Source organism: Diplotaxodon limnothrissa, linkage group LG16, assembly GCF_057381915.1.
Source record: "Diplotaxodon limnothrissa isolate DT_005_m linkage group LG16, D_limnothrissa_male_GT1.1, whole genome shotgun sequence".
In the NCBI taxonomy this organism is placed as follows: domain Eukaryota; kingdom Metazoa; phylum Chordata; class Actinopteri; order Cichliformes; family Cichlidae; genus Diplotaxodon; species Diplotaxodon limnothrissa.
In genome coordinates this window covers 7751635-7776216 of record NC_140611.1, presented here as the reverse complement: position 1 = coordinate 7776216, position 24582 = coordinate 7751635, and the positions used below count along the sequence as shown (strand labels likewise).

Below are 24582 nucleotides of genomic sequence, written 5' to 3'. Positions count from 1 at the left end.
ACTGACATTATTTCCCTCTAATGGTTGTGAACAGTGGTACACAACTGATTGTTGAAACAAAACCAGGATTTTAATGGGCACCCATCGTCTGAAAGCCACTGTTGTTTTGAAGTTTTATGTTTACCAGCTCGTGCGTTTATTTAAGTGGAGTAAAATCTCTCTCTGCTGCCTCAGGTTGTCACCAAAGATCGGTTTCCCCTGGAGCGAGATCAGAAACATTTCCTTCAATGACAAGAAGTTTGTCATCAAGCCCATTGACAAGAAGGCTCCAGTAAGTGCTGATGAATTCATACACGGTTTAATGTTTTGTTTTTTTTCCCCCCCACAGAAGAATAAAATTTTTACTTACTAACCTTTCTTATGCCGGCTTCCTCCAGGACTTTGTGTTCTACGCCCCACGGTTGAGGATCAACAAGCGTATCCTGGCGTTGTGTATGGGAAACCACGAGCTGTACATGAGGAGGAGGAAGCCTGATACTATTGAGGTGCAGCAGATGAAGGCTCAGGCCAGGGAGGAGAAACACCACAAGCAGATGGAGAGGTACGGCGCAAAAAGACCTATTAATGGATTTATTGCATGAAGTTTATATCTAAATACATACCAGCAGTTTTAAATGGTAGTCATTTCCCACCAGTCTATCCTGTATTTCTCCTAGTACTGCACACTTTGTATGACAACTACATACAGTGGGGCAAAAAAGTATTTAGTCAGCCACCGATTGTGCAAGTTCCCCCACCTAAAATGATGACAGAGGTCAGTAATTTGCACCAGAGGTACACTTCAACTGTGAGAGACAGAATGTGAAAAAAAAAATCCATGAATCCACATGGTAGGATTTGTAAAGAATTTATTCGTAAATCAGGGTGGAAAATAAGTATTTGGTCAATAACAAAAATACAACTCAATACTTTGTAACATAACCTTTGTTGGCAATAACAGAGGTCAAACGTTTACTATAGGTCTTTACCAGGTTTGCACACACAGTAGCTGGTATTTTGGCCCATTCCTCCATGCAGATCTTCTCGAGAGCAGTGATGTTTTGGGGCTGTCGCCGAGCAACACGGACTTTCAACTCCCGCCACAGATTTTCTATGGGGTTGAGGTCTGGAGACTGGCTAGGCCACTCCAGGACTTTCAAATGCTTCTTACGGAGCCACTCCTTTGTTGCCCGGGCGGTGTGTTTTGGGTCATTGTCATGTTGGAAGACCCAGCCTCGTTTCATCTTCAAAGTTCTCACTGATGGAAGGAGGTTTTGGCTCAAAATCTCACGATACATGGCCCCATTCATTCTGTCCTTAACACGGATCAGTCGTCCTGTCCCCTTGGCAGAAAAACAGCCCCATAGCATGATGTTTCCACCCCCATGCTTCACAGTAGGTATGGTGTTCTTGGGATGCAACTCAGTATTCTTCTTCCTCCAAACACGACGAGTTGAGTTTATACCACAAAGTTCTACTTTGGTTTCATCTGACCACATGACATTCTCCCAATCCTCTGCTGTATCATCCATGTGCTCTCTGGCAAACTTCAGACGGGCCTGGACATGCACTGGCTTCAGCAGCGGAACACGTCTGGCACTGCGGGATTTGATTCCCTGCCGTTGTAGTGTGTTACTGATGGTGACCTTTGTTACTTTGGTCCCAGCTCTCTGCAGGTCATTCACCAGGTCCCCCCGTGTGGTTCTGGGATCTTTGCTCACCGTTCTCATGATCATTTTGACCCCACGGGATGAGATCTTGCGTGGAGCCCCAGATCGAGGGAGATTATCAGTGGTCTTGTATGTCTTCCATTTTCTGATGATTGCTCCCACAGTTGATTTTTTTTCACACCAAGCTGCTTGCCTATTGTAGATTCACTCTTCCCAGTCTGGTGCAGGTCTACAATACTTTTCCTGGTGTCCTTCGAAAGCTCTTTGGTCTTGGCCATGGCGGAGTTTGGAGTCTGACTGTTTGAGGCTGTGGACAGGTGTCTTTTATACAGATGATGAGTTCAAACAGGTGCCATTCAAACAGGTAACGAGTGGGGGACAGAAAAGCTTCTTACAGAAGACGTTACAGGTCTGTGAGAGCCAGAGATTTTCCTTGTTTGAGGTGACCAAATACTTATTTTCCACCCTGATTTACGAATAAATTCTTTACAAATCCTACCATGTGAATTCATGGATTTTTTTTTCACATTCTGTCTCTCACAGTTGAAGTGTACCTCTGGTGCAAATTACTGACCTCTGTCATCATTTTAAGTGGGGGAACTTGCACAATCGGTGGCTGACTAAATACTTTTTTGCCCCACTGTAAGTGACAGTACGCTAGTAACCCTTTCTGGCCACTAGGGGGCAGTGCTGCTTTGAAGAAAATCATAAGGCTGAACTTTACTTTTTTCTGTTAACTGTAAATTTCCACATATTTCTATTTGGTAGCAGGTGATGTGGCGATTTTTATAAATGCCATCAATGTGTCCAGCATTGGTTTCACTTTGTGCTGAATTTTTGTGTGTGTGGGTAGATTTAGTTTTACTTAACAAATTGGTAAAAGTGTCTTTTATTGACTACATAAGGGTTTGTTTGTTTTTTTTGTTTTTTTGTAAGTGATTCTAAAACCTATTGTTTTATCATCTTCAGTCTGTGTGTGCCAATATTATGTGGTTGTTATGGATAAACAGGTAAATTTGGCATAATATTGCAAGAATGATGTAAGCTGAGTAGTCAGTCGATCTGAGTGTGCACGCAGTGCCTGAAAAAACATGTTTTTTTGTGTGTGTCAGCGGGTTCACATGAACAAAGGAACCACAGCTTTCTGTGGGAAACTGGGTTAAATGGTTAATTGATATGAAGCTGGAGACACAGCAGCAGGGAGCCAGACTCAACACAAACCTTTAAAACCTTCCTCTTGAGTTTTGTCGGTACACAATCATGTGACGTTTGCTTTCTTTGTGGTCTGGACAGGGCACAGCTGGAGAATGAGAAGAAAAAGCGAGAGCTTGCAGAGAAAGAGAAGGAGCGAATAGAGCGAGAGAAGGAAGAGCTGATCGAGAGGCTGAGGCAGATCGAAGAGCAAACTCAGAGAGCTCAGAAAGGTACGTCTCCACCCACTTCACTAGTGTGTGCGTGCGCGTGTGTGACAGTGGGGTGTACTACAAACGAAGCTCAAGGAAGTATTACGGCTGGGCTTTGTTTGCTTTAGCTGGCTCAGCAAAACCTAAGCCTCACTCGGAGATAACTGCTGTCATGGTGATGGTTATCAGCTTTCTCTGTTTAGCTCTCTGTCTCAGGCTCTGTGCACGCTCGCATTAAAGGGGGGCCTTTCACCTCCTACACCAATCACAGATGAAGATGGTAAAATGGTGATTAAAAAACTTTAGAGAACAGAAAACACTAAAATTTCAGACTGCTGCAGATCAGGCAAAAGATCTGGTGATTTAGATCACAGAGAACTTAGATAACATAACGTAAAAAAGTGTATGCATTTAAACTATAAAGCTTGCTGACCCACAGTCAGAGGAGAGTTTGTTGGCACATCAAAGTGAAATTAATTTGATTGATTTAACAGGTACTCTTGGTGACAGTCTGATCAACTTTCTAAGCTGTGGTCTAGCAGCTGCAGTTCCAGCTGTGTAAAAGACACATAGTAGCAGATTAGAGTCGAGCATAATTATATTTGGACATTTCCTTAGTATTACGTCACAACAATGTGATTGGTCACTTGCAGTGTTGAACCTGGAACAATATTTATTATGATGATGTGGGAACAACACCAACTCGACGATATCAGATCATCTGATGTAGCCAGGTAAAAACAAACCGACCGGTCACTCTCACCTCGTTCTGCACGTCCTCTGTTCGTCAGCCTGTGAGACGTAGATATTTCCTTTAGTCCTGGGAGTCATTACATGTTTGTAGCCACAAGTCTTTTATAGTGACATAATTTATATTTATTTATGTCATTTCACACATAACTTTAATTGTGGTTTCAGTACTGAACTGATAAGAGACATTTGGTAATAATGTTTTAATCACTGAACAGGGAGCTGTTTTTCTTTCCCTGGAGGTCAAATGCAGTTTCCCATCCTGAAGTGAGGGTTATTGTGAAGTGTATCTAATCTGATAATCTGCACACCTACCCACAAGTTTGCGTTACTTGGCTGATGTTTAACATTTGGGAACTGCTATCTAAGACGGATCAGCATCTGTGGTTCATCATCTTATTACTAATTTTCTGAATTTGCATAACATAGAAGCTGCAGTGCAGACCGCAGGCAGCAGCAGGCTGTACTGGTGCCGATCCCAGAAGATTAAGAACAATTCACACCTGGAGTGTTTTTAATCTAAGAAATGCTTGAAGCGTTGGATTCACCACTCTGTATCTGGACTGTACAGGTACAAATGTGGAAGTTTAAAAAATGAAAAATAAACATATTTTAAAGAACTCGTGACGTGACGTTTGAAAATATTGGTCTGCTGCAGTTCTTTAACTTGGATTTTTTTTTTTTACCGGGTAAACATAAAATGTTTTCGGTTCATCATTAAAAATACATGTTATTTAAAAAACTTTATATTTGTTGACGACTTTACATCCAGGGTTGCAAGTAAAGCTTAAAAGTAGATGTGAGAAACATTTTAGTTAACTCATTTTGACTTCAGTTTTTTTTTTTTTTTTTAAATAAATGGATTTCTGTATTAAGACTTTAGATGCCTGCATAAGCTGAGAGGTGATCCAACAAATTTCCCACATGTGGGACTAATAAAGGTTATCTTATCTTATCTTATTCCATTTAAAACACTAAAACTAACCCTGGACCACATAAAAACGAAATAATCTGAGAGCAAAAAGGGGCTAAACTGACATGATCAAATCCACTCTGGAAACTGAACTGAATAGAAAACAAAAACTCTAAAAAACAAATCTGAAACTGTGGTCACTGCATGTTAGCGATGCATATTGAGACGCTGATATGCGTGTGCCTGCAGAGCTGGAGGAGCAGACCCGCAGAGCGCTAGAGTTGGAGCAGGAGAGGAAGCGGGCGAAGGAAGAAGCAGAGCGGCTGGAGAGGGAGAGGCAGGTGGCGGAGGAGGCCAAGACAGCGCTGGCTCAGCAGGCCGCTGACCAGATGAAGACCCAGGAACAACTGGTACCTGCACACGCACGTGGATATTCATTCATTTATACTGGTGCTGTGGTGCAGGTGTAGATGCCACCAGATCTGTGAAAAACCACATAACAGTTTTTTGTTATAGATTCATGTTTGACCAGTTCAGTGATTATTCATCATTTTCCTCTTTTATTCACATTTAGAATTTTTTTTTTTTATAAATAAATACATAATGTAAAAAAAAATTGTAACCATGTAGCAAAGGCTGTGTTTCTCCACCAGAACCATCCTTTCCCTAAAATATGAGAATTGCATCATTATTTCTGCTTCATATTATTTTGCATTGCAAATAGCATTGTGTGCTTGAAATGTCAGTTATGTTTGTGATAAGTTTTTGCTTGGATGTGTTATTATTTTCCACAGGCTGCTGAGTTAGCAGAATTCACTGCCAAAATTGCTCTGCTTGAGGACGCAAAGAGAAAAAAAGAAGAGGAAGCAACAGAATGGCAACACAAAGTAATGCCTGTGTTTGTGTGTCTGTGTGTTTGTGTGGTTGTCATTACTCTTTCTAAGTATGCATGTATCTTCTTTCCAGGCTCTGTCAGCACAAGAGGACCTGGAGAAGACCAGGGAAGAACTTAAGACGGCCATGACATCTCCACCGGCGCCAGAAAACGACGAGCAGGATGAAACGAACGCCGAGGCCAGTGCCGAGCTTCTCAGCGACGGCGTCACCAGCCACCGCAGCGAGGAGGAACGAATCACTGAGGCGCAGAAGAACGAACGTGTTAAGAAACAGCTACAGGTAGAAATGAGCCTGAGTTTCTGGGGGAGGGATTCTTCCAAAGGTACACACTCACTGGTTACTTTGTTAGGTCCCACTTGCTGGGCAACTGCTTTAATCCTGCACGGCAAAGATTAAACAAAGACCTCGAAAAATGCTCAGAGATTTCTGTCCATATCGACGAGACAGCATCACACAGTTGCTGCATGCATTAATGATGTGCGTCTCCTGTTCCACAACGTCCCAAAGGTGCCCAGTTGGATTGAGAGCAGCTGGTGACCATTTGATCTCAGATATCTTCTTGTCGTGGTCATTGTTAGTTTCCTGATCTTAGCTGACAGGAGTGTCACCCGGTGTGGTGTAGCCCATCTGCTTCAAGGTGTGAGTTGGCTGTGTTCAGAGATGCTCTTGTGCATACCTTGATTGTAACAAGAGGTTATTTGAGTTACTGTTGCCTTTCTAGCAGTTTCCAGCAGCAGGCCATTGTCTGCAGGCATCAACAAGCTGTTTTCACCCAGAGAAAATGCCGCTCACTTGATATTTTCTTTTTTGCTTTTAAGAAGAGAAAATATTTTCTGTAAACCCTAGAGATGGGTGTGTGGGGAAAATCCCAGTAGATCAGCAGTTTCTGAAAGGCAGACAGCCCACCAACAACTGTTTAATGTTCAAAGTCACTCAAAGTCCCTTTTCTCTCCCATTCTGATGCTCAGTTTAAATTTAGGCAGGTCATCTTGATCATGCCTAAATGCACTGAGTTGCTGAGATGTGGTTAGCTGATTAGCTATTTGCACGTAGTAGTTGAGTAGATGTACCTAATAAAGTGTCCAGTGAGCTGTTTTAGATGCACACAACAAAAACTGTATGTGTGTGTTTTCTCTGCATTAATGAGAACTCCTTTCATCAAACATCCAAGCTGGCAGACACGTACACACTTGCTGCCAGTTTGCTACAACAGAAACACCACCTGAGAAAACGGGTTTCTGCAAGACCGGCACAGTCGAGTTTGTCAGTGCAAATGCAAAGCCTCCAATCCCACTTTTCAACGCAATCTGTGTATCTGGCATCATTTGCAACTTCAGGACTGTCACAAAGCTGAAAGGACTAAATAAATAATGCTTCTTTCAGTTTATTAGACAAAAGCCAAGAATCGTACAATTTGATGGGGGTTTTTTTTGTTGTTGTTATTAATAAATTTCTGCAAAACTTTGAATGTACTTCTTTATTCAGTGTGGTGAACAAAGTGAGGAAGTACTGTGTATCAGTCGGTCGAGTTTTTGATGTTTCTCAACACATGCAATCATTGGAAAAACAAAGATTGCACTAATTTTCTGTCCTCATTGGCACTATCGTACAATCTGTACATCTTAAGGTGAAGCGTTGGTGGAAGGACTGCATCCTTTCTGAAACCACTGCTGCGTAGACACTGTGGCAAAGTTATTTTCCGGTAAAGCTGCTAAAAAGATCTGGGTCTGAATTTTGTAGTTTAATCCGCAGAAAGTAGCCTGTGCAGTGAAAAGCTCGTAAGTTTTCCTGCTGCACATTAGAATATACGACAGATTTGATTGCAGCTTCGGTTACAGCGGCGGTTTGTCTGAATCCAGAGCAGCTGTGAAAATACATTAACACTGCCTTTTATCTGCAAATCAGGTGGCGCATAAGCCAGCCTGGCAGGTTGTTTTCTTTTATCACTCAGATGTACCGATGTCCTGTTGAACGGCAGCTGTTAAAAGCTTTTCATCCTTATTATGATATGGGAGCAACCACAAGCTGCCGGCTGTCAGAATTCAGCATTTCTTGGCCGTTTGTTGATCTTTACAACAATGTGTCTTTGTGTTTCTGGTCTTTAAAACTTGACTGAATAAACAAAAGCCAAAATTCCCTGTATGTATCAACTCCCTGTAGGAGTTGATATAAATTTAAGCAAATATTTCATTCGAGCAACGATGGAGTCGATCTTAAGTGAATTGTGTCTCACCACCTCCCTCCCTTTGTCTTCCGTCCAGGCTTTGAGTTCGGAGTTGGCGGAGGCTCGGGACGACACCAAGAAAACGCAGAACGACATGCTACATGCCGAGAACGTCAAAGCGGGCAGAGACAAGTACAAAACCCTACGGCAGATCCGCCAGGGCAACACCAAGCAGCGTATAGATGAGTTTGAGTCCATGTGAGCCAGAAACGTGGATGGACACGACACTGAAAAGAGACCGTTTGGTCTCATTGCCATGTCAACGCCTCACTCTCCTTGTAAAGCCCAAAACCTGCTGCCACTGCAGGATAGCTTACCTTTTCTCTACCCCGGAGAAAGATGAGATAGAGGGCTTCGTAGCTTCAACCTCGCCAAAGCTCTGCCTAGCAGCGGCTGGCCAGCCACATACTCAGCTTTCTGCTTTTTAGAGCTCTGCCCTCGCCTCGATGAAGCACACGTCTTTTAATCAATCTGGACAAATAGCAAGCAACGTGTCGTCTCCCTGTACATTACTAGCAATTTAAATGCTTGCATGTTTGATAATTAAACAATATCGCAACCTTTAGACAAAACGTGACTGTTCCGAAATGGTTTCTTTTATTCAACAAAATAAAATGATCATTTGTAGCTATAGCTTATTGATGTTGGGAGTTCGCTTTAATCTGTACCTTTATTTTGTCTTCAGCAGAACAATTTAAATTTTTTTTTTTAAACTGCTTTACTCGTGTCATTTCTTTCCCTTTCACTGCTGTCATTTTGTTTTGGTACAGTTACGCTGTCGTCCACATTCAGCAGTTAACTTGTTCTTTAACAGGTTGTGTGCTCACAGAGAGCCGTTAGCAGGCAGATAAGCAAACTAGATTTGCTTGGCGTTCTCTTTCCATTGAGGCAGTTGTTTCAATATATATTTTGTCTCACAATAAAGAATGAATTTATATTTCCAATAATACACCTATGGTATGATCTTGGTCCTGACTCTTCCGTCAAACAGAATGAGTATCAGATTTGCAGGATGTGGCCTGAGCACCTCTATAGAAGCAGAAGTGTTGGGAGTTCGCTGCTGTGGTGCATTTAGCTGTGGTTTAACACAGTACCATAATCTTCCCATGAGTGGATGTCCCAGCAAAGTGAAAGCCAAATATAGTTCATATCATATCACCATAAACACCTCATGCCAGCTGTCAAGCACAGTGGTGGAGGTGTCATGATTTGGGTTTGCTAGCTACAGGAGCTGAACACCTCGCAGGCATAGAGTCAGTCATGAATCATGAAGTCAAACTAGGTCATCAAGACAATGATCCAAAGCACACCAGCAAATCTGTAACAGAATGGCAAAAATATGAGTAAACTAATGCCTGCAAACCTCAATGGACTGAAGCTGTAAAGAAATCCTCCACAATATGACAGAAATTATACAGAAAACAGATCAGTTATTGCTACTACAGGTGGTTTTACAGCTACTGAATCATGGAATTTACTTAATTTTTTCACGGGGTCGCAAAGTGGAAAGTTTCATTTTCATAACTTAATGGAAACATTTCACAGCACTTTTCATTGTTTCCTGCCACAGCTGATAGATCGTCAAAAAACAGGAAGAGTGATGCAAGTGTAAACAACTGCAGTAGAGCAGTGATGTCACTTCTCTTGCTGTGTCCAAAATACCCAAAAGAAAAACTCTTCTAAAATCGGTGTGATAAGGTCCATCCAAAAGCGATCATGCAGGTTTCTGTGGCATCTGTGGTTCAGTGTAGGCACATTACATTTAATACAAATAAAAATGTTCATGAAGGAAAATTAAAAGACTCTTATTTCAAATCACACTATACCAAAATCCAGCATGTACACAGACCAGGCAGGACGTGAAAGCTTTAAGTGAGGCTTTTATTGGTCACTTTTACATCACTCACAAGAACAGTCAACATGTCTCATTCAGCCACATTTTCCCTGATCCTGTAGGTATGTCACATTTGTTTTATGTGCTCTTGTTTTGGGTTTCAATCTCTAAAGCTTAATCGAGCACAACAAATGTTTGGTGAAACCGACTCTGGAATGGTGGTTTTATAGAATAAAAAGTTAAACTCATACAGGGGCGAAAAAGTGAAAGTACTGTACATTAAACCAAAAATCAAAAAAGTTGTTGTGAAGCACAATTTTAATCACCTTAATCAATATAGTGATGAGTGACAACATACAGCGCTGGTCCACCAAATACAAACAAAACGGCTTCAATGTCAATTTTCCACGTCTCTGACACTCATCTGGAAGGATAGTTTCATTCTTCTATCAGATATTCCTGCATTTAGTGTTTTGATGATGGTGGTGGGAAGCATTGTTTAACATGCAGGTGGGGTTGGAGTCAGGTGATCAACTCATCAATGCCATCTGAACTGAAATGTTTTGTCACAGGATAAATATGACGCCCCAGAACAACTGACGCTTCCCTCCAAGGGGACAAATGCAACCCAGAAATTCCCTCCTCCCCTCCTTTTAGGTTTTCCTTTTAATTTGTTAACTCTATGTATGAATCAATACTGTGATTTACCACCATAATCCTGGATCACATTATAGAAAGAACCACTTTATTCCCTAGCAGAATATACAGTGAAACAGCAGCAATGGTCTAACACTTTTTTTTCCTTTTTAATTTTGGTTTAATAAAAGCACCACTAGCCCGAGAGATGAGCAACAAACAGCCTTTTCCTTGGCTGTGGTCCCTGAAGAGATGGCACTTACTTATTTCTGTAGCAGAAATGAAGCTGTATTAAAGCACACTAAAAATAAACATGTGAATAAATGTGCTAAACAGGGACTGTCGGCATTTTACATTTTTTCTATTGATAAAACACCTAATAAAATACAAACACACATGATTTTAGTCAAATGAGCAACAAATGACAAGTTGCTCGTCATCGGTTAATACAAACCCCACATGCAAATTCAAAATGCAAATAAAGCGCATTCAGACTGAACAGGAGGCAAATCTGAGTTCACTACACACATACAAATCTCCTATTATTGCTTTGGTTGTCAGCAGATTGCTACCATCGTCTGTAGTTTGCAGGGAAAATGCTAACTACCACCTATGGCATAGAAAAACTGCAACCGAAGTTGGTGTGTTCCATGCTTACTGCTACCAACCTGCTAGCAACCAAAGCAGTCGCAAGGAGGTTTTTGCCAGCCGGTGGTGGAATATTTATTATGCCCTGGCTTTAGCAATCCATTTGCATCCTCCTTCAGAAGCTACTTGCCAACTGGTCAAAGACTACTCATTGCTCCCACACAACCAGAAGTTGCAGACCAGTTCCAAGGACTGTGTGACCATCCCTAGAGAGCCAAAATTGGGACTAATCATGGCTATAATTGATAGTAAAATTGTCTCCATGATTGTCATATATAGATGACCCTTTCAGAAATAACAGGGCAGCTTAAAGTACTTTATTACAGTAATGATAATCCAGGATATGCTAGTTGCCGAGTCCAGATTCAAAACACTAAGATGGTGCAAGAAAACGCTTGTGCTTTTCAATGGGGTTTTGCTACTCAATGCTTGACGTCACGGTGGCTAGGTCCATCTCTGATACTGTCTATCATTTCAGATCTTTTCCCCATGAACTGATATGAACCATCTTAGTTGTTGCAGAATTCTCCAACATATTTAAATCCAGGATTCTTGAGAGCCAGGTTCTTCTTTTTGATCACTGCTAGCTAAAGAGACAGAATATTAAATGGACATATGCATTAGACGGAAAAAAGAAGAGATTTAACTGTAGTCATTCCAAATGTGGCCTGTATGTTGCTAGCTAAAGAACATTTACATCTGTGTAGTCAGCACATTAGCTATACTTAAATTTAAGTATATAATTCAAGACAGAAATTTGCTTCATGTTCAGTCGGAATTCACTTTTTCAAGCAACAGCTATGAAGAAATCCATTCACAGCATGATGTCAGGACATGATTTAACACACACTTTCTAGGGATTTTTTTTTTTTTGAGAAAAAAAAATACACACATTTAGAAAAATACCTTTTTAAAACGTTTGTAATAATAGAAAAATATGTATTTGTACACTGAATAAAGTTGTTAATATTTATCAGAATGTAAACACAATAACTTTAGAAGTTTGTTAAATTATACTGTAGGGTGTCTTAACCCATTTAGCAAACACTAGCACATAGTGCCAGACTAGCAGGGTTACCACAGACTTAGCCTTTAGCATCATAGCGGATAACAATGTAGGCTAATGATAAGAGAAAAAATGTGTAAAAAAAAAAACCAAAAACCTGACAGACTGTTACTCACATTTGTTCATGCCTTGCATACAACTCTCCAGGGTTTGAGAATAAAGTTTTTTGATGTTAGAAAGCTCCACAGAAATAAAGAAATACATTTTCTGGAAAGTGTTTAAGAAACATTTGGAACATTCAAGCTAGCTACAGCGTTTGCTGCTCCCATGGAGTGTGATGCCAGGAAACTTTAATAACAGCCAATCACATCACAAAACAACTTTAACAAGCTCTTTCTGTTATAAAACTTTTAACCCTGATCACTTTTACTGTTTTATGAGCGTGTGCCCACTTAGCCTCTAGCTAACCAGTGTTAGAGGTTTCACCATTTCTGAGCTAGACTCCACCTTGCTTTCCGTTCACCGACAATACACACAACTATATCCAAAAAGTGCACTTGAGACTTTACTGCACCCGGAAACAGGGAACAAGAATCCCCCTTACATAAAAGCCGAACTATCACGGGCGACATATTTTGCCACATAAAAATATTCAACTGAAAACTTGTTCTCACATTTTCATATAAAACAATGTTTATTTTCACCATATAGGATACAATTTGTATCAACTAAGAGAGGTGTCATCGGGCTACTTGAAATTAAGCTAACCAGGCGAGAGAGTTAGCTTTCCAAACAGTTCCTCGGGTAATAAAAATAACCTCACTGGCAGAGATAGTAAAAATAAATTATCATAATTTCATTCAAAAAACACACAGCTCCAAGCAAGCTGCATTAAGAAGACACAACTTAAAAATAATTTTAAAACACTAAAAATATATTTTAAATCCCCCCCGCCCCTCGATTTTTGGGAGAAAACAGGCAATTCACAGAAGTCACCTTGGGCACTGCAAAATTATTATGAATATAAATATATAAATAAAAAAAATATGGTTAAAAAAGTAAGGATAACTGGAAACCTATACGAGCCCTGCTGGCATTTAAGGAGGTCTGTGATGGTCAGGATCAGTTGAAGTTATTAAAAACTATTTTTATTGTCTTTTTTTAACAGAACCACAGACTTTGAAACCAAACATGAATATCTCCTGAGAAAAAAACCCTGCAAAGTAAAAAACTACCATGGTCCAAAATGTAGTTCAGTGGTGATGTAGTGATTTTAAGGTTATGATTCTCACCCGGTGCCTGTTTTGTTTTTTTATTCAATGTCTCATAAACTAAAAAAAAACAAAAAAAAAAACTGTGGATCTGTGCAGTTAACACAACTGTATGCAAAGCATTAGAGGCAGATAAACCCTCCACCACTGATAAACGATACCCCGTGTCTCACATTCACAAACATTAAGTATAATAAATTAACACATAATTTAAATTAAAACAATACCAACAATCTGTTCCCCATAAACATTTCCAGTTGCCACACTTTGAACCTGATTTAGCACACTGATATTGTTTAGCGATGGAAAGGAACAGCGCGTGATGAACCGTGAAGTCAGCTGACAGGGCTATCCTAACAGAGGAAATAACTCTCATTCAAAAGTGAACAAGAGCTTGGGGTTTTCAAGTGGAGTTTTTGCTATCTTCTTTTGTGGGTGCTGGTTAAGTTTCACTTCCTTGTTGGGGGAAATCCACAAAATCTCGCAACAACTGATCTGCCACCTGTCAGCACAGAAAGAAAGCCGTTTGTTGGGCTTACTTGAGCGTCAACTATGGTCGGGCTGTATTTGCAATGTGGCAAATACGTGCGTGCCACGTTAATGCTGAAAATGTTAGAGCTACATACCCAATGTTGTCATCGCAGTGACTAAAAAAAATTAGAAACAGAGAAACAGCGCAAACGGCTATAATTATACCCTGATATGATTGCCAAAAGAAATGATCTGAAGAAAAAAAAAATAACAAAAAGTGCAATAAAACTAAAATAATTTTAAAATTATATAAATAACTTAAATGTAACAAATAAATAAGTTTAAAATCAACAATACTGCCACCCTTGAAACACCTTAAAAGCTTCCCTAAATACAGTGCTGTTTTGACTCATAACCAAAAAAGATGAAACATGCAGATGCACCCCTACCTTTTCCTATGTTACGTTCAGAAGTAGCAGGCATATTTCTAGAAAAAAAGTATGGCAATTTTGGTATTTCTCTGTATAATAATAGCATTAAAAAGGCAGCGTGTTAACAGCTGAAGGAGTCTCGTATCTTGTGATTTTGGTTTCTGTATGCCCAACTTGACTTTTTTTATTAAGCTTACAGAGGATATCCCCGCAAATACGAGTTTAGTTAAGATGAAAACTTCACTGTGTTTATTCAAGAGCTGTGCTGTGACTTCTCCATTAAAATGGCAGCTGCAAGCTCCTGAGCATCCGTCACATGTGGGTTCCTGGTCATTACCATCCTCACCAAATCTGGAGGGAAGATGCCGCACAAGTTAACAAACACCCTCTCCCTAAGGTCCTGGTATCGACCCAAGGCAGTTGGCTTTGCGTGCTGGGTTGCTGAGGGCATGTGGCTCTTGTGGGTAGGGACAGATGGAAGAGACTGCTGTGAAAGCGATGGAAGACCTGGTATTAAAAGGCCATGTGGTGATGAATGAACTTGCTGGCCCCAAGGAGAGTGTCCATGGACTTGTGGAAAACTCTTATAGGAAAACAGATCATAGTAAGGCTTAGGGGGTGGCTCATAATTAGGGTCCCAGTTCTGCTGGTGCTGAGGTTGTTGGGTTCGCACAGAGTAGTTTCTTCTAGAATGAACTGGTGAGCCTTCACACACTCTGTCCTGAAGCCCATGTTCCGGCCAAAGGGAGCCCACCATATTGTGGCCTCGAGGGAAGCTCTGAGACCGGGCATGAGTAGTGGGTGTTTGGGGTGGATGTTGTGGATGAGGTGGTTCCCCTGGAAAATTGGCGAGCAGCTGAAGCTGTTGCTGGGGTTGGATGTAGACAGAAGCGGTGTTGACGTGATGTGGCGAAATGCGAGAGGCGACAGATGCTGGAGTATCTTCTATGCCAAAATCACGTTGTCTCCAAAGTCCTTGAGGATGGACATAGCCACGAGGAGAATGCTGGCTCAGACTAGGAGAAACACGGCTTGCCTGGTGAGGGTACTGGCCAGAGTAGTGATGATGATGGTGGTGGTGGTGGGGATGATGGTGATGGCACTTGGGGCTATCATCTAACACGGGAGAGAAAGAATCTGAGCTGACACTGCTTTCACTGCTACAATCTGAAGCCAGTGAACTTGTGCCGAGCTCACCTGGAAAGAAGCATTCAGGAGTCTGTGGCACTACAAGACTGAGTCCCGAATAAGCCTTTACCACAGAGTTGTAGCCCACCACTGGAGAACTGCATCTGTAATAAGATTCAGCTTTGTTTGGTCCTGAAGCCCCGGCAATACCGGAGCTGCATCCAGTACTTCCAGCAGGGTGTTCCCATCTTTCCAGATGTCCCGATGAAGGCGGTCCCCCTGGAGCAGGATGTGCTACAATGTTATTGCTACAGCTGCCACTAAGACTGCTGTTTCTCCTCTGTTCCTCCACTTTGGAACTGACCTGAGTTTTGTCCTCTGAGAGCTCACTGAAGGAGCTCTGAAGGCTCCGATTTGGCTGTTTCTTTCCGGTATCCCGAATCAGCGGGGCCTCAGCCATTCCTTCTGATTGACCATTTTTTTGGCTCTTCGCCATCAGGGCATGTTCCAGCAGGCCTCTTGAAGCTACTGATGAAATTTTGGCACTGGCACGGAGTTCATCTGCCACAGCTCGCTGGGGCTGACTACCCCTTTCAGGGTGATAAAACTTGCACTTGTGGCCATATGTGCACTTTTTTCCTAATGGAAGAAAAAATGTGAAGTTTTTTTGTCATTGTACTGGAATAAAAAGCATTTATTCTCGTACAATTTTTTATCTAATTCCACTATGCAAGAGCAGACATCTTCTGCAGCATAGCTGATAAGCATGCATTTGATAAGAAACATAACTAAACATTTTTTTTATTACCATAAGGACATGGCTGCTTTCTATGTTCAGGAATAACAGGCCTCTTTCTCAAGAAATTCTCAAGACTAGGTCCATGGCGTCCCAGCGGGTCATCAGGTGGCATGAATCTAAATATACAGTTAACAGACTGAAATTAGATGCAAATATTGAGTTCTTTCAAACACAGACATAAGTTGAAATTCTCCCTTTTTTTTAACAACAAATTGGTTAGAGTAACACAAAGACAGCATGTTATTTAGTATGTTCAAAGGTGCAGGGAAACAATGACGTTAAAAGGAAATCCAACAGATTTGCTTCTTGTGCTGGTGCGATATGCTTACTTGTCATTTACAAACGAGTACATCAGCAGGCGCTCATCTATAAATTTCTTCCACTCTGGCTTCTCATTTGCTAAGTCACGGTAGTTGTCGTTTGAAACAATTATACCATCTGACTCGTAGGCCAGTTTGACGATGAATCTGTCATCGTAGCAAACCACACGACGTCCCTGAACGCGTCGTGATGGAGTGAAAACCAAGATCTTTTCTTTCTCCAGACGCCGCAGGATCTCTTGGTCTGAACAAGGAGAGGTGCAATAGTTAAATATAGAGAGAAAGACTAGAGTTAATGGATAATAGGAAATGCTTCCAAGAGCAGGATATTAAATCACATCCTTCACACTGTTGTTATTCTGGGACTTTCAACTGTGACAACGACTGTAATTTTTACCTGTGATAAGAGCATCAGGTCGCGACTGCTCCTTTCTCCAAGCAGGGACAAACACTGTGATGTCACGGTGGCCTCGCTCCAAGAACCAATCAACTGCTAGCTTGATACCTTGGCAGGAAAAAACTTCCTTGTTCCCATGACTACACAAACAGAAGGCAAGCATCAGCCACACAGCTAAGATTAAACTTTGCCTGTTTGCTTGTCATAGTCATACTGTCAGTATGGCAGGTTTTTCATGTTTTTTGAATTATAATCAAGTAACACAAAAAAAGCTTAGAAGTCAAACTCTTGAATTAGGCATCTGAATGTAGAGTATCCTCAGGTTGATATTGTTGATGAAGATGTGTTTTTGCATTTTACTAATGATTGTAACCATCTGAGGTTTAAGGTTGTAAATCCAACCCTCAGAGAAAGAACTGTTTTTTTAAATAGTTGTCTTCCCTGACTGCTGAGACTTTGAAAAACAATTTAGCAAAAACAAAAATTACATAATCGTATTACATCTTCCCACAATGAACAATTGTTTCACTTTGTGTCACTAATTACAAACCAGTGATACAAACTACAAAGGCATAGCATTAGTTCACACAGGCCACAATCTCAAGCTCAGCTAGAATTAGCTGATACCCTTCTATGCATCGAATTGGCAATATAAAGCACTGCAAGCCACTTTGCAACCCATCTGTATTCCAACTCGTTTCTTAGTAAATCTGATTAAATCAATCTTACACCTGTTTTCACTGATGTCTCCTCTATTGCATGCCGGAGTCTTGCTGCTTGTCTCAGCATGTATAGTATGTAACATGTAACTAACATTAATAGTTTTAAACTGATATCTTCTTAAATGGTTTTGGTAAAAACTGGATTTACAAAAATTCAGAAAACTAAACAATGCATGTTTTCAACAAATAAGCATTTCTCTAAATGTGTGTTATATGGCTTTCAGCTTAGCTATATATGTTAGGCTCTTAAGCCTAATATAAAGTAATAAAGCTACACTCTTTGTGAGGTAAAGAGGTAGATACATGAAAGCAGAACAAAACCCTAGTATATTCCAAAGCTTCTCCTCCTCACCTCATGGCTACATTGCTTCCATCCACAACAACAGGTCGCAGGTTTTCTTTGTCTTCTAGCAGGTGGGACCGGCACAGTAGCCGAGAAGAATCCAGAGAGGAGTTGGAGGTGGAGGACAAAGAGGACGAGGGAGACTGTGAGACAGCTTGACCTCCTTGCTGATCCATCTCTATTTTGGTTCCCAGTTTAACCAGCTCTCCCAGTATATCATTGATAAGTGCGTCAGGGCCTAGTTTCCTCAGGACCAGCAACACTAGCTCTTCGGGGTAGCCTAGTTTGAGAGCGAACTCCACCTTCGTACGGCAGTGTGTGATGGGGTCAGTCAGAGATGTTTCCGGGGGGTCTCCAGGAGATGTATTTGGTGCCAGGTCCAGCCTGACTGGCTGAAAGACTGAGGACTCCTCCCTTTGGTGTAGGTGAAGCTGATCGTGGTGCGGTGTTTTAGAGTCAGAACCAGACCCGGTCTGGAGCCTTTCATCTTCACTGTCAGAGATAGCACTCTCTTCAGAAAAGTTACTGCAACTGCTACTGCTGCTTGAATGAATGATAGAGCTAATGCCTCTGCTACCAGCAGTATTGCTGCTTTTAACAGTGACACCCGCTCCTAAATTCCCAGCCTGCCGTTCAGCACCTTCCACGTGTAGGTAGTCCAGATCCAGCCCTGGGCTGAGGATGTGGCCTGTCCCATCCTCCAGATGGTCCTTCAGGCCCATGAATCCTTCTCATACATCCAGCTCCACTACCTCCGTGACCTCCCAAACACCTGACTGACCCCACTGTTACTACTGATACTTAACTCACTTACTAACTAGTCCTGTGAGGGTACCTGGGAATTAAAACATAAAAAGGAACTGGTTAAATTCTCAGTATATACTCACTTGTCATGTGATACCATCACATGAGGACACAGGGCACTACACTGCATTTATGTTCAAATACAGAAACACTTGTGGTCAGTACTCCATTAACTTCTACATAAAAAAACAATTGAAATGTCATAAACATTAAAAACCAAAAAATCTGTTTATCTAAAGTATGGCCCAATGATAATAAAAATTCTCCCCAGCAGCTGTAAGGGTATTTTATTCTGCTTCTTCCTCCCATCTCAAGCACGCCTCTTCTTCATCAAAAGGAAAAAAAAAACGCAGGGCCCAAAGCAGCAACACCTCCTCTGCCCTGGGATGCGTCTTGACAGAGTCTGTCTGCTCCAATAGCTAATTTGCATATTAAGTTCTGACTGCAAGATTCAAATGAAAAGCTGCTGATGGTGCACGCTTTATGATGCTTAAAACATGCAGGCTGAAAACTATCTTTACCAACTTCTACTGATTTGCATTTTAACAGTGATGAGTTGTGTTGTCAAACAAATAACAGCTCTGGGACAAAACGCTAAACACCTTCCCCTCGAGCAAATGAGGGGAAGACAGCACAGACGTAATAACTGTGCAGCACGGGCAATTTTCATCTGCTAAAGAACAGCAGCACTGTCAGAAACACTGTTGAATCATATCCAGCCCTCTGCTTAAGGCATTTTTAATTCTTCAGTTTGATACTTTACGATTTAAAGCACCTCATTTTATATGTACAGAGTACAAAACTTGACTCTGTCATATGCAGGCATTCTTATTCTTATTGACATATGCATTTTATTTTGTGAAATACATTACTTTACATTTTGAAACAACAGCTCAGTGAGAAATAGGCCAACGATCTTGCCATATGAAACACTTCATTGCTGCTTCACACCAGTAATATAAATAAAATAAAATAAAATAAAAGCCTTTTTGGCCAACAGGCAGATTCTCCGCTTACCTAATCAATGCATGCACTAGCTGTAACTTCTAAAATGGGATTGACATTGTTTGTCTCCTCATATTGTGGTGACTTCATACTCAAACATAGAAAAGCGCTTCTTCTTGATACATCATTTCAAAACAAATATGAGCAAAATTCATTCATATGCGTTTAGTGATTGCATTCACTAATGGAAACCGAAATGAACGTGACGACGTGACGTTACAGTAATTACAAAGATCTGCAAAGTTTGTGGCAAGTCATCGGACACGTTTTGTGTGATAACTCAACAGAGTGCGTTAACTTTTCTGTCTCACTGAGTAAGTGAGAAAACCCACTGCAAACATGATTTTATTGTTAGCAGCCCTGTTTGGCACATCTGTGTCCTCAGAGTAAAGGTAAGAATAAGCTGTCATACAGAATCAAACGCATTTTTAACTGCTTGGCACATTTTGCACATTCAAAATCTAAACGTGCAGCAAGAAAAGGTACAGCCGAAATTTACAAACATGAGCAGCCAACAGGAGATTAACTATAATTAAGAATAATTTATGAAAAAAGCCATGGATATATGTATGATAAATTAAATCCATTTTGACTGGACAAAGCTAATGTTAAGAGGCAGGAGGTGCTGGCCGTGACATGAGTCAAAAAACACATTTTCCACTTATTTCAAATCTCCGGCCACTATAGAGGTGGGGCGTCCTATCAAAATCATAAAAAGAGGGCTCTTTCTGACACAAACAAGCGTTACTGTTACAGCTGTGTGAGCTACCATGACAAAGAAAAATTACAAACTGCCCATTAACACAAACACAGTACATGTTTTATGTTTTCCAGTTAGTTTACTGATCACCGAAAGCCCAGAAGAAATCCTCACAGTTGGACACAAACTACATTACATAAAGCTGTACTTCTATTTAAATCCACAACATAAAATCTTAAGTAATGTTTATGAAATTCAGTCAGTGATACACCAGCTAACACTGCAGTCAGTGTTTGTGTTTATGTGGCCTTCCTGAATGTTTCTCAGTTCCATCTGTGGTAGCAAATGAGAGAAACCCCTAATGTTGCTCAGAGCCTCTGAGTGTGGCCTGCTGGTTGTGTGGGGGTGCACAGACTGGCTGAAACAAAGAGTGATCTGTAAATTGTTCAGTGACCACTTTAAAAAAAGAAATTAAATGTCTTTGTTTACTTCCAGTGTATTCACACAAAACATCCACTAAATTACCGATGCTTTTGGTAGCTATAACCTCATTTTGAGTTGACTTTAAATGTTGCTCATTTCCTCAGAAATACTATGTCTTTTTTTTTTTGCCTGTCCCGTTTGGTTCCTTTGCCATCAGAATTATTGTCTAAAGGCAAAGAAAGATGCCCAACGGATTTACTTTACCAAATTGACCATCCCAGCCTTGCCGTAATGGTCCATTTGATTCACCTTTTATTGTTTATTTTATTTATTTTTTATTTTCACTTGCTAGATACGGGACAGACTTGAATGAGGAAAAGAAAGGGGAGAAAGGAAGAGGGGGAAAAACAACGGAGAAGAGGGACGGGGATAAAGGGCAAAAAAACAAAAACCAACTAAATAAGCAGACAAAAAAAATACATATATCAATCACCTGGATCACCTGTTGAGAAAGAAAAAAAGAAAACAAGCAGAAGAAAACGAGAGCAATACAATAAACAACATCACGATGATATATGGGAATATAACAGTAAATACTAAATATTAAACATTACTGTGCAGCACGTAAGATCGACAGCGCACAGTGTGCTTTGAGGTGGGAGCCAAAAAGGGTGTAGTTTGTGTGTGTGGACCTGTGAGCATGGACGCGCTTGTTTTTAAAAGGTTCCTTCATGTAATGATCTGCTAGAGGGTGTGGGGAGAAATACTATATATCTGGTTCCATATTTTTATTTAGCATACTAAATAAGCCTGGCATATTTTAAAGTTCAAAATAGTACCTTTATTTGATAGTGCTGGATATTTAATATTCTTAAATCACACTTACATCACCCTCACACAGCTAAACATGAACATTTGAAAAAAAAAAAAAAAAGAAATAAAGCTGTCCAGCGCTCAGAGCAAGCCACCAGCTAGCTGCTAGCAGCCTCGGTATGAGCAACGGAGGCAAGGTAAACATTATGGAGATGAGTGAAAAAGAGAAAAGTTATAAATATATAAAGATACTGAAAAATAGTGTAAGCACCTGACATTAGTTTTCTTAAGTAAATCTTCTGCACCAGCTTTTGTTTGGTAAGGTAAAATATGTTGGATAAAGGTGGTTTAAAGCAACTCTTTCATTTTTGCACATAGCATGTAGTTTTTAGATATTTAAGCAAGAAAAATATCCTTTAACTTACTCAAGTTTAGGGGGAAATAAGTTATATCCAGTGAAGTTTAATATTTTACATTAAAAAATGCTGTTTGTTTGTATCAGCAGATCACAAAAATTGTACAACTGAACCAGCCAAGAAAAATAAAATCAACTATTTACGCTCGGCCTAGTTCCTGCCCTTCATAAACAGCAGGTTTGTACACCAGGTGGGTGGGGCTTCTTCAGCCCAAGCTGATTGCCAGAGATGACTATTTCATATAATATCCACTCTCACTGACATACAGATCCAAGAGTAGATAAAAATTCTGTGAATCAGAGCGTGATGCCTCATGTTTGGTTCATATTGAACATGAACATCCACTGTTCTAGCACAATATATATGAAGGAAAGCAAGAAAAAGCATTGTATACAAATTACCCGTTAACCTAGTTTAGTCTTGTTGGCTTCATGCATAAAAAAACAGACAGAGCCAAGATCCTCCTTTGAGGGTACCTCAAAGGTACAAAAAAATTTATCTTCAAACAGAGGCATAGAAAAAGGAAGTGACAGTTGAAAACCAGTCATATGATGACTTGCCTCAACACCCCACCTGTAACTGGTATGATGTGGACAGAGTGGGCCTGCTTCAGTTTTTAGTGACAACGGTTCACATCACAAACAAATACCAACAACTGTGTGTTTGCATGTAAGGTTGTTTATCTGTGGAAATACCCACGGAGGGTACTTCCAGTGCATGAAACTGCCCTGAGATCTGTGAGAAGTGAACGGGAATGTTATTTACAAGTTTGGTGCATCTTCTTCAAATGTTGTTCTTCAAAGTACGATGTCAAAAAAAAAAAAAAAAAAAAGATTTCTGTGAAAGAAAAATACTCTGTTATGCTGCTCTGGACAAATAATGCTGATTTTTTTTATGTGCTGACACAAGGTGAACAAATACTGTCTGGTAGCATTGGAAGACTTCAGTTCACTTCATGAAGCTGCTCCTCATACAAGACTGAACATTTATTTCAAAAGATACATTTTTTCACCAGTTGTTTGCAAATCACTTCAAAAGAGCTACTTCTGCACTCTGTATGCGCTCCTATTTATGGTTATAGTTTAAAGAAGAATTTCTCAGATCGCACGCTAAAGCACCGGAAAGCAGGGGCCTCTTAATGTCCCGACCCCCGACGTCTAAGCTGCACCGCCGCTGTTTTTCATCCTGAATGCCACAAGAGAGCCGGAATAATTTAGTCCAGCAAAAAAAAAAAAAAAAAAAAACCAGAAAAAAACCAAAAGAGGCACAAAGGGGAAGAGAGCGAGAGTGAGTTTGTGTGTGTGTCGGGGGGGAAGAAGTGTGTCTGGCGTGCTGTCCTTCAACAATGCAGCTGCCACACAATCTGTCCTCCTGTGATGGGAGTATTGTTCTCTCGGCCCGAGCAGCATGCACAGACGGAGGCAGGGGCTTTTTTTTTTTTTTAAACCCATTCACCCCCCACACCAGCACATCAACATGCAAAGCATGCCTGCTTATGCATCAGCCGCGCGGACTTCAGTCGCAGGATGCCAGACGGAATCTGAGGAGTCAGCAGAAATGTGAGAGTGACACAGCAAGTGTGAAAACCCACTTATAAGGCAGTCCGGTGACATGTGGTGTGATCTCTGCACTATATACGTGTGCCATATAAAGGAGTGTGAATACACAAATGTATTTGCATGGAAGTTTTTGGGAAAACCAAGAGGAAAAAAAAAAAAAACTCCAATAACTCACGAGGAATGCCATTAGCTGTTCCTTGTAGTATTTCTTATAATATTTCAGTTCCATTTTAATGTTACTTAATACTACACAAAGACCTGGATGACAATTAAGCTATTATAGTTTGTGTTTCAAACATACTAAATACATAAATAAATAATATCGCTGGTGGATTTGTACAATATCTGAAAATGTCCAGTTAAACTTTGAAGCACTGAACAGCAGCATCTATTGCTTCATTTAGTTTTATAAGTGTTGATGCTGTGGGTGTGGATCATAAACCAAGAATGCAGTTCAAGAGTCCTGTACAGCAGCAAGAAGTGCTACAAAGGAGACTTTTGAGTACGTTGGAAGGTGTTTGTATATCTGTCAGTCTTTGGTAACATGACAGCGTCACCACAATGCAAGATGCAGTCGCGATAATTCACAGGTGTGCAGCCGACATGAAAATAAGAGTGGGTGTCTTCCAACAGCTTAGTGGTTTCAGAGCTGGCGTGATCCCTACACATGCTAAACTTTAGTTTTGAATGAACTTTCTGTTCACTGCTGTCTATCCGGAATAGCCCATCTTGAAGTACAGAAAACAAGCAATTGTCTCCTGGTTAAACGTGGACTTGGTTGTAGGGAGGAAACTCAGCCTATCAGATGACTGTATAGTGTTAATATACACGGAGAGAGTTTACATAGTTTTTATATTTAGTTACAGGGTGAGTTTTTTAGCTTCTGCCACCACACAGTGTCAAATCACCAACCTTTTTGTTCTTTTCAGTATGAAATATCAGAGATGGGTGAAAAAAAAATGCAATTGCTGGTGAATACTGTTTTTGTTGAGCAGCCATATATTACAAGATGAGCTGCAG

The 24582-nt window shown here is 40.6% G+C and overlaps 2 protein-coding genes across 5 annotated transcripts in view; one reads left to right on the top strand and one right to left on the bottom strand.

The window, feature by feature from the left end:
- Positions 1 to 10559, top strand: part of LOC146615668 (radixin) — a 50587-nt gene extending 40028 nt beyond the window's left edge. For all 4 annotated transcript variants that reach the window (XM_085375294.1, XM_085375292.1, XM_085375291.1 and 1 more), the window contains exons 9-15: positions 175 to 271; positions 378 to 541; positions 2943 to 3073; positions 4965 to 5125; positions 5510 to 5602; positions 5682 to 5891; positions 7874 to 10559. In XM_085375294.1, the coding sequence (XP_085231420.1) occupies positions 175 to 271; positions 378 to 541; positions 2943 to 3073; positions 4965 to 5125; positions 5510 to 5602; positions 5682 to 5891; positions 7874 to 8038 (1021 nt within the window). In that variant the 3' untranslated portion in view covers positions 8039 to 10559. The remainder of the gene's footprint in view (positions 1 to 174; positions 272 to 377; positions 542 to 2942; positions 3074 to 4964; positions 5126 to 5509; positions 5603 to 5681; positions 5892 to 7873) is intronic.
- A 3827-nt stretch (positions 10560 to 14386) lies between these two features.
- On the bottom strand, positions 14387 to 18564 carry LOC146615667 (putative ribonuclease ZC3H12C). Its single transcript, XM_085374556.1, has 5 exons — positions 17852 to 18564; positions 16778 to 16917; positions 16390 to 16624; positions 16070 to 16176; positions 14387 to 15900 (listed from the first exon to the last, which is right to left on the bottom strand). Exons 1-5 carry the CDS (start codon positions 18562 to 18564, stop codon positions 14387 to 14389), a joined length of 2709 nt encoding a protein of 902 aa, XP_085230682.1.
- Positions 18565 to 24582: the final 6018 nt, after the last annotated feature.

Bases quoted from the DNA above. Each gene is read 5' to 3' on its own strand.
- LOC146615667 (XM_085374556.1), bottom strand. From the start codon at position 18,564: ATGGGCCTGAAGGACCATCTGGAGGATGGGACAGGCCACATCCTCAGC. The intron at 16,918-17,851 runs GTGAGGAGGAGA...CTGTTTGTGTAG, and splicing joins GGAAGCAATGTAGCCATGAG to TCATGGGAACAAGGAAGTTT. The intron at 16,625-16,777 runs GTAAAAATTACA...CTCCTTGTTCAG, and splicing joins ACCTGATGCTCTTATCACAG to ACCAAGAGATCCTGCGGCGT.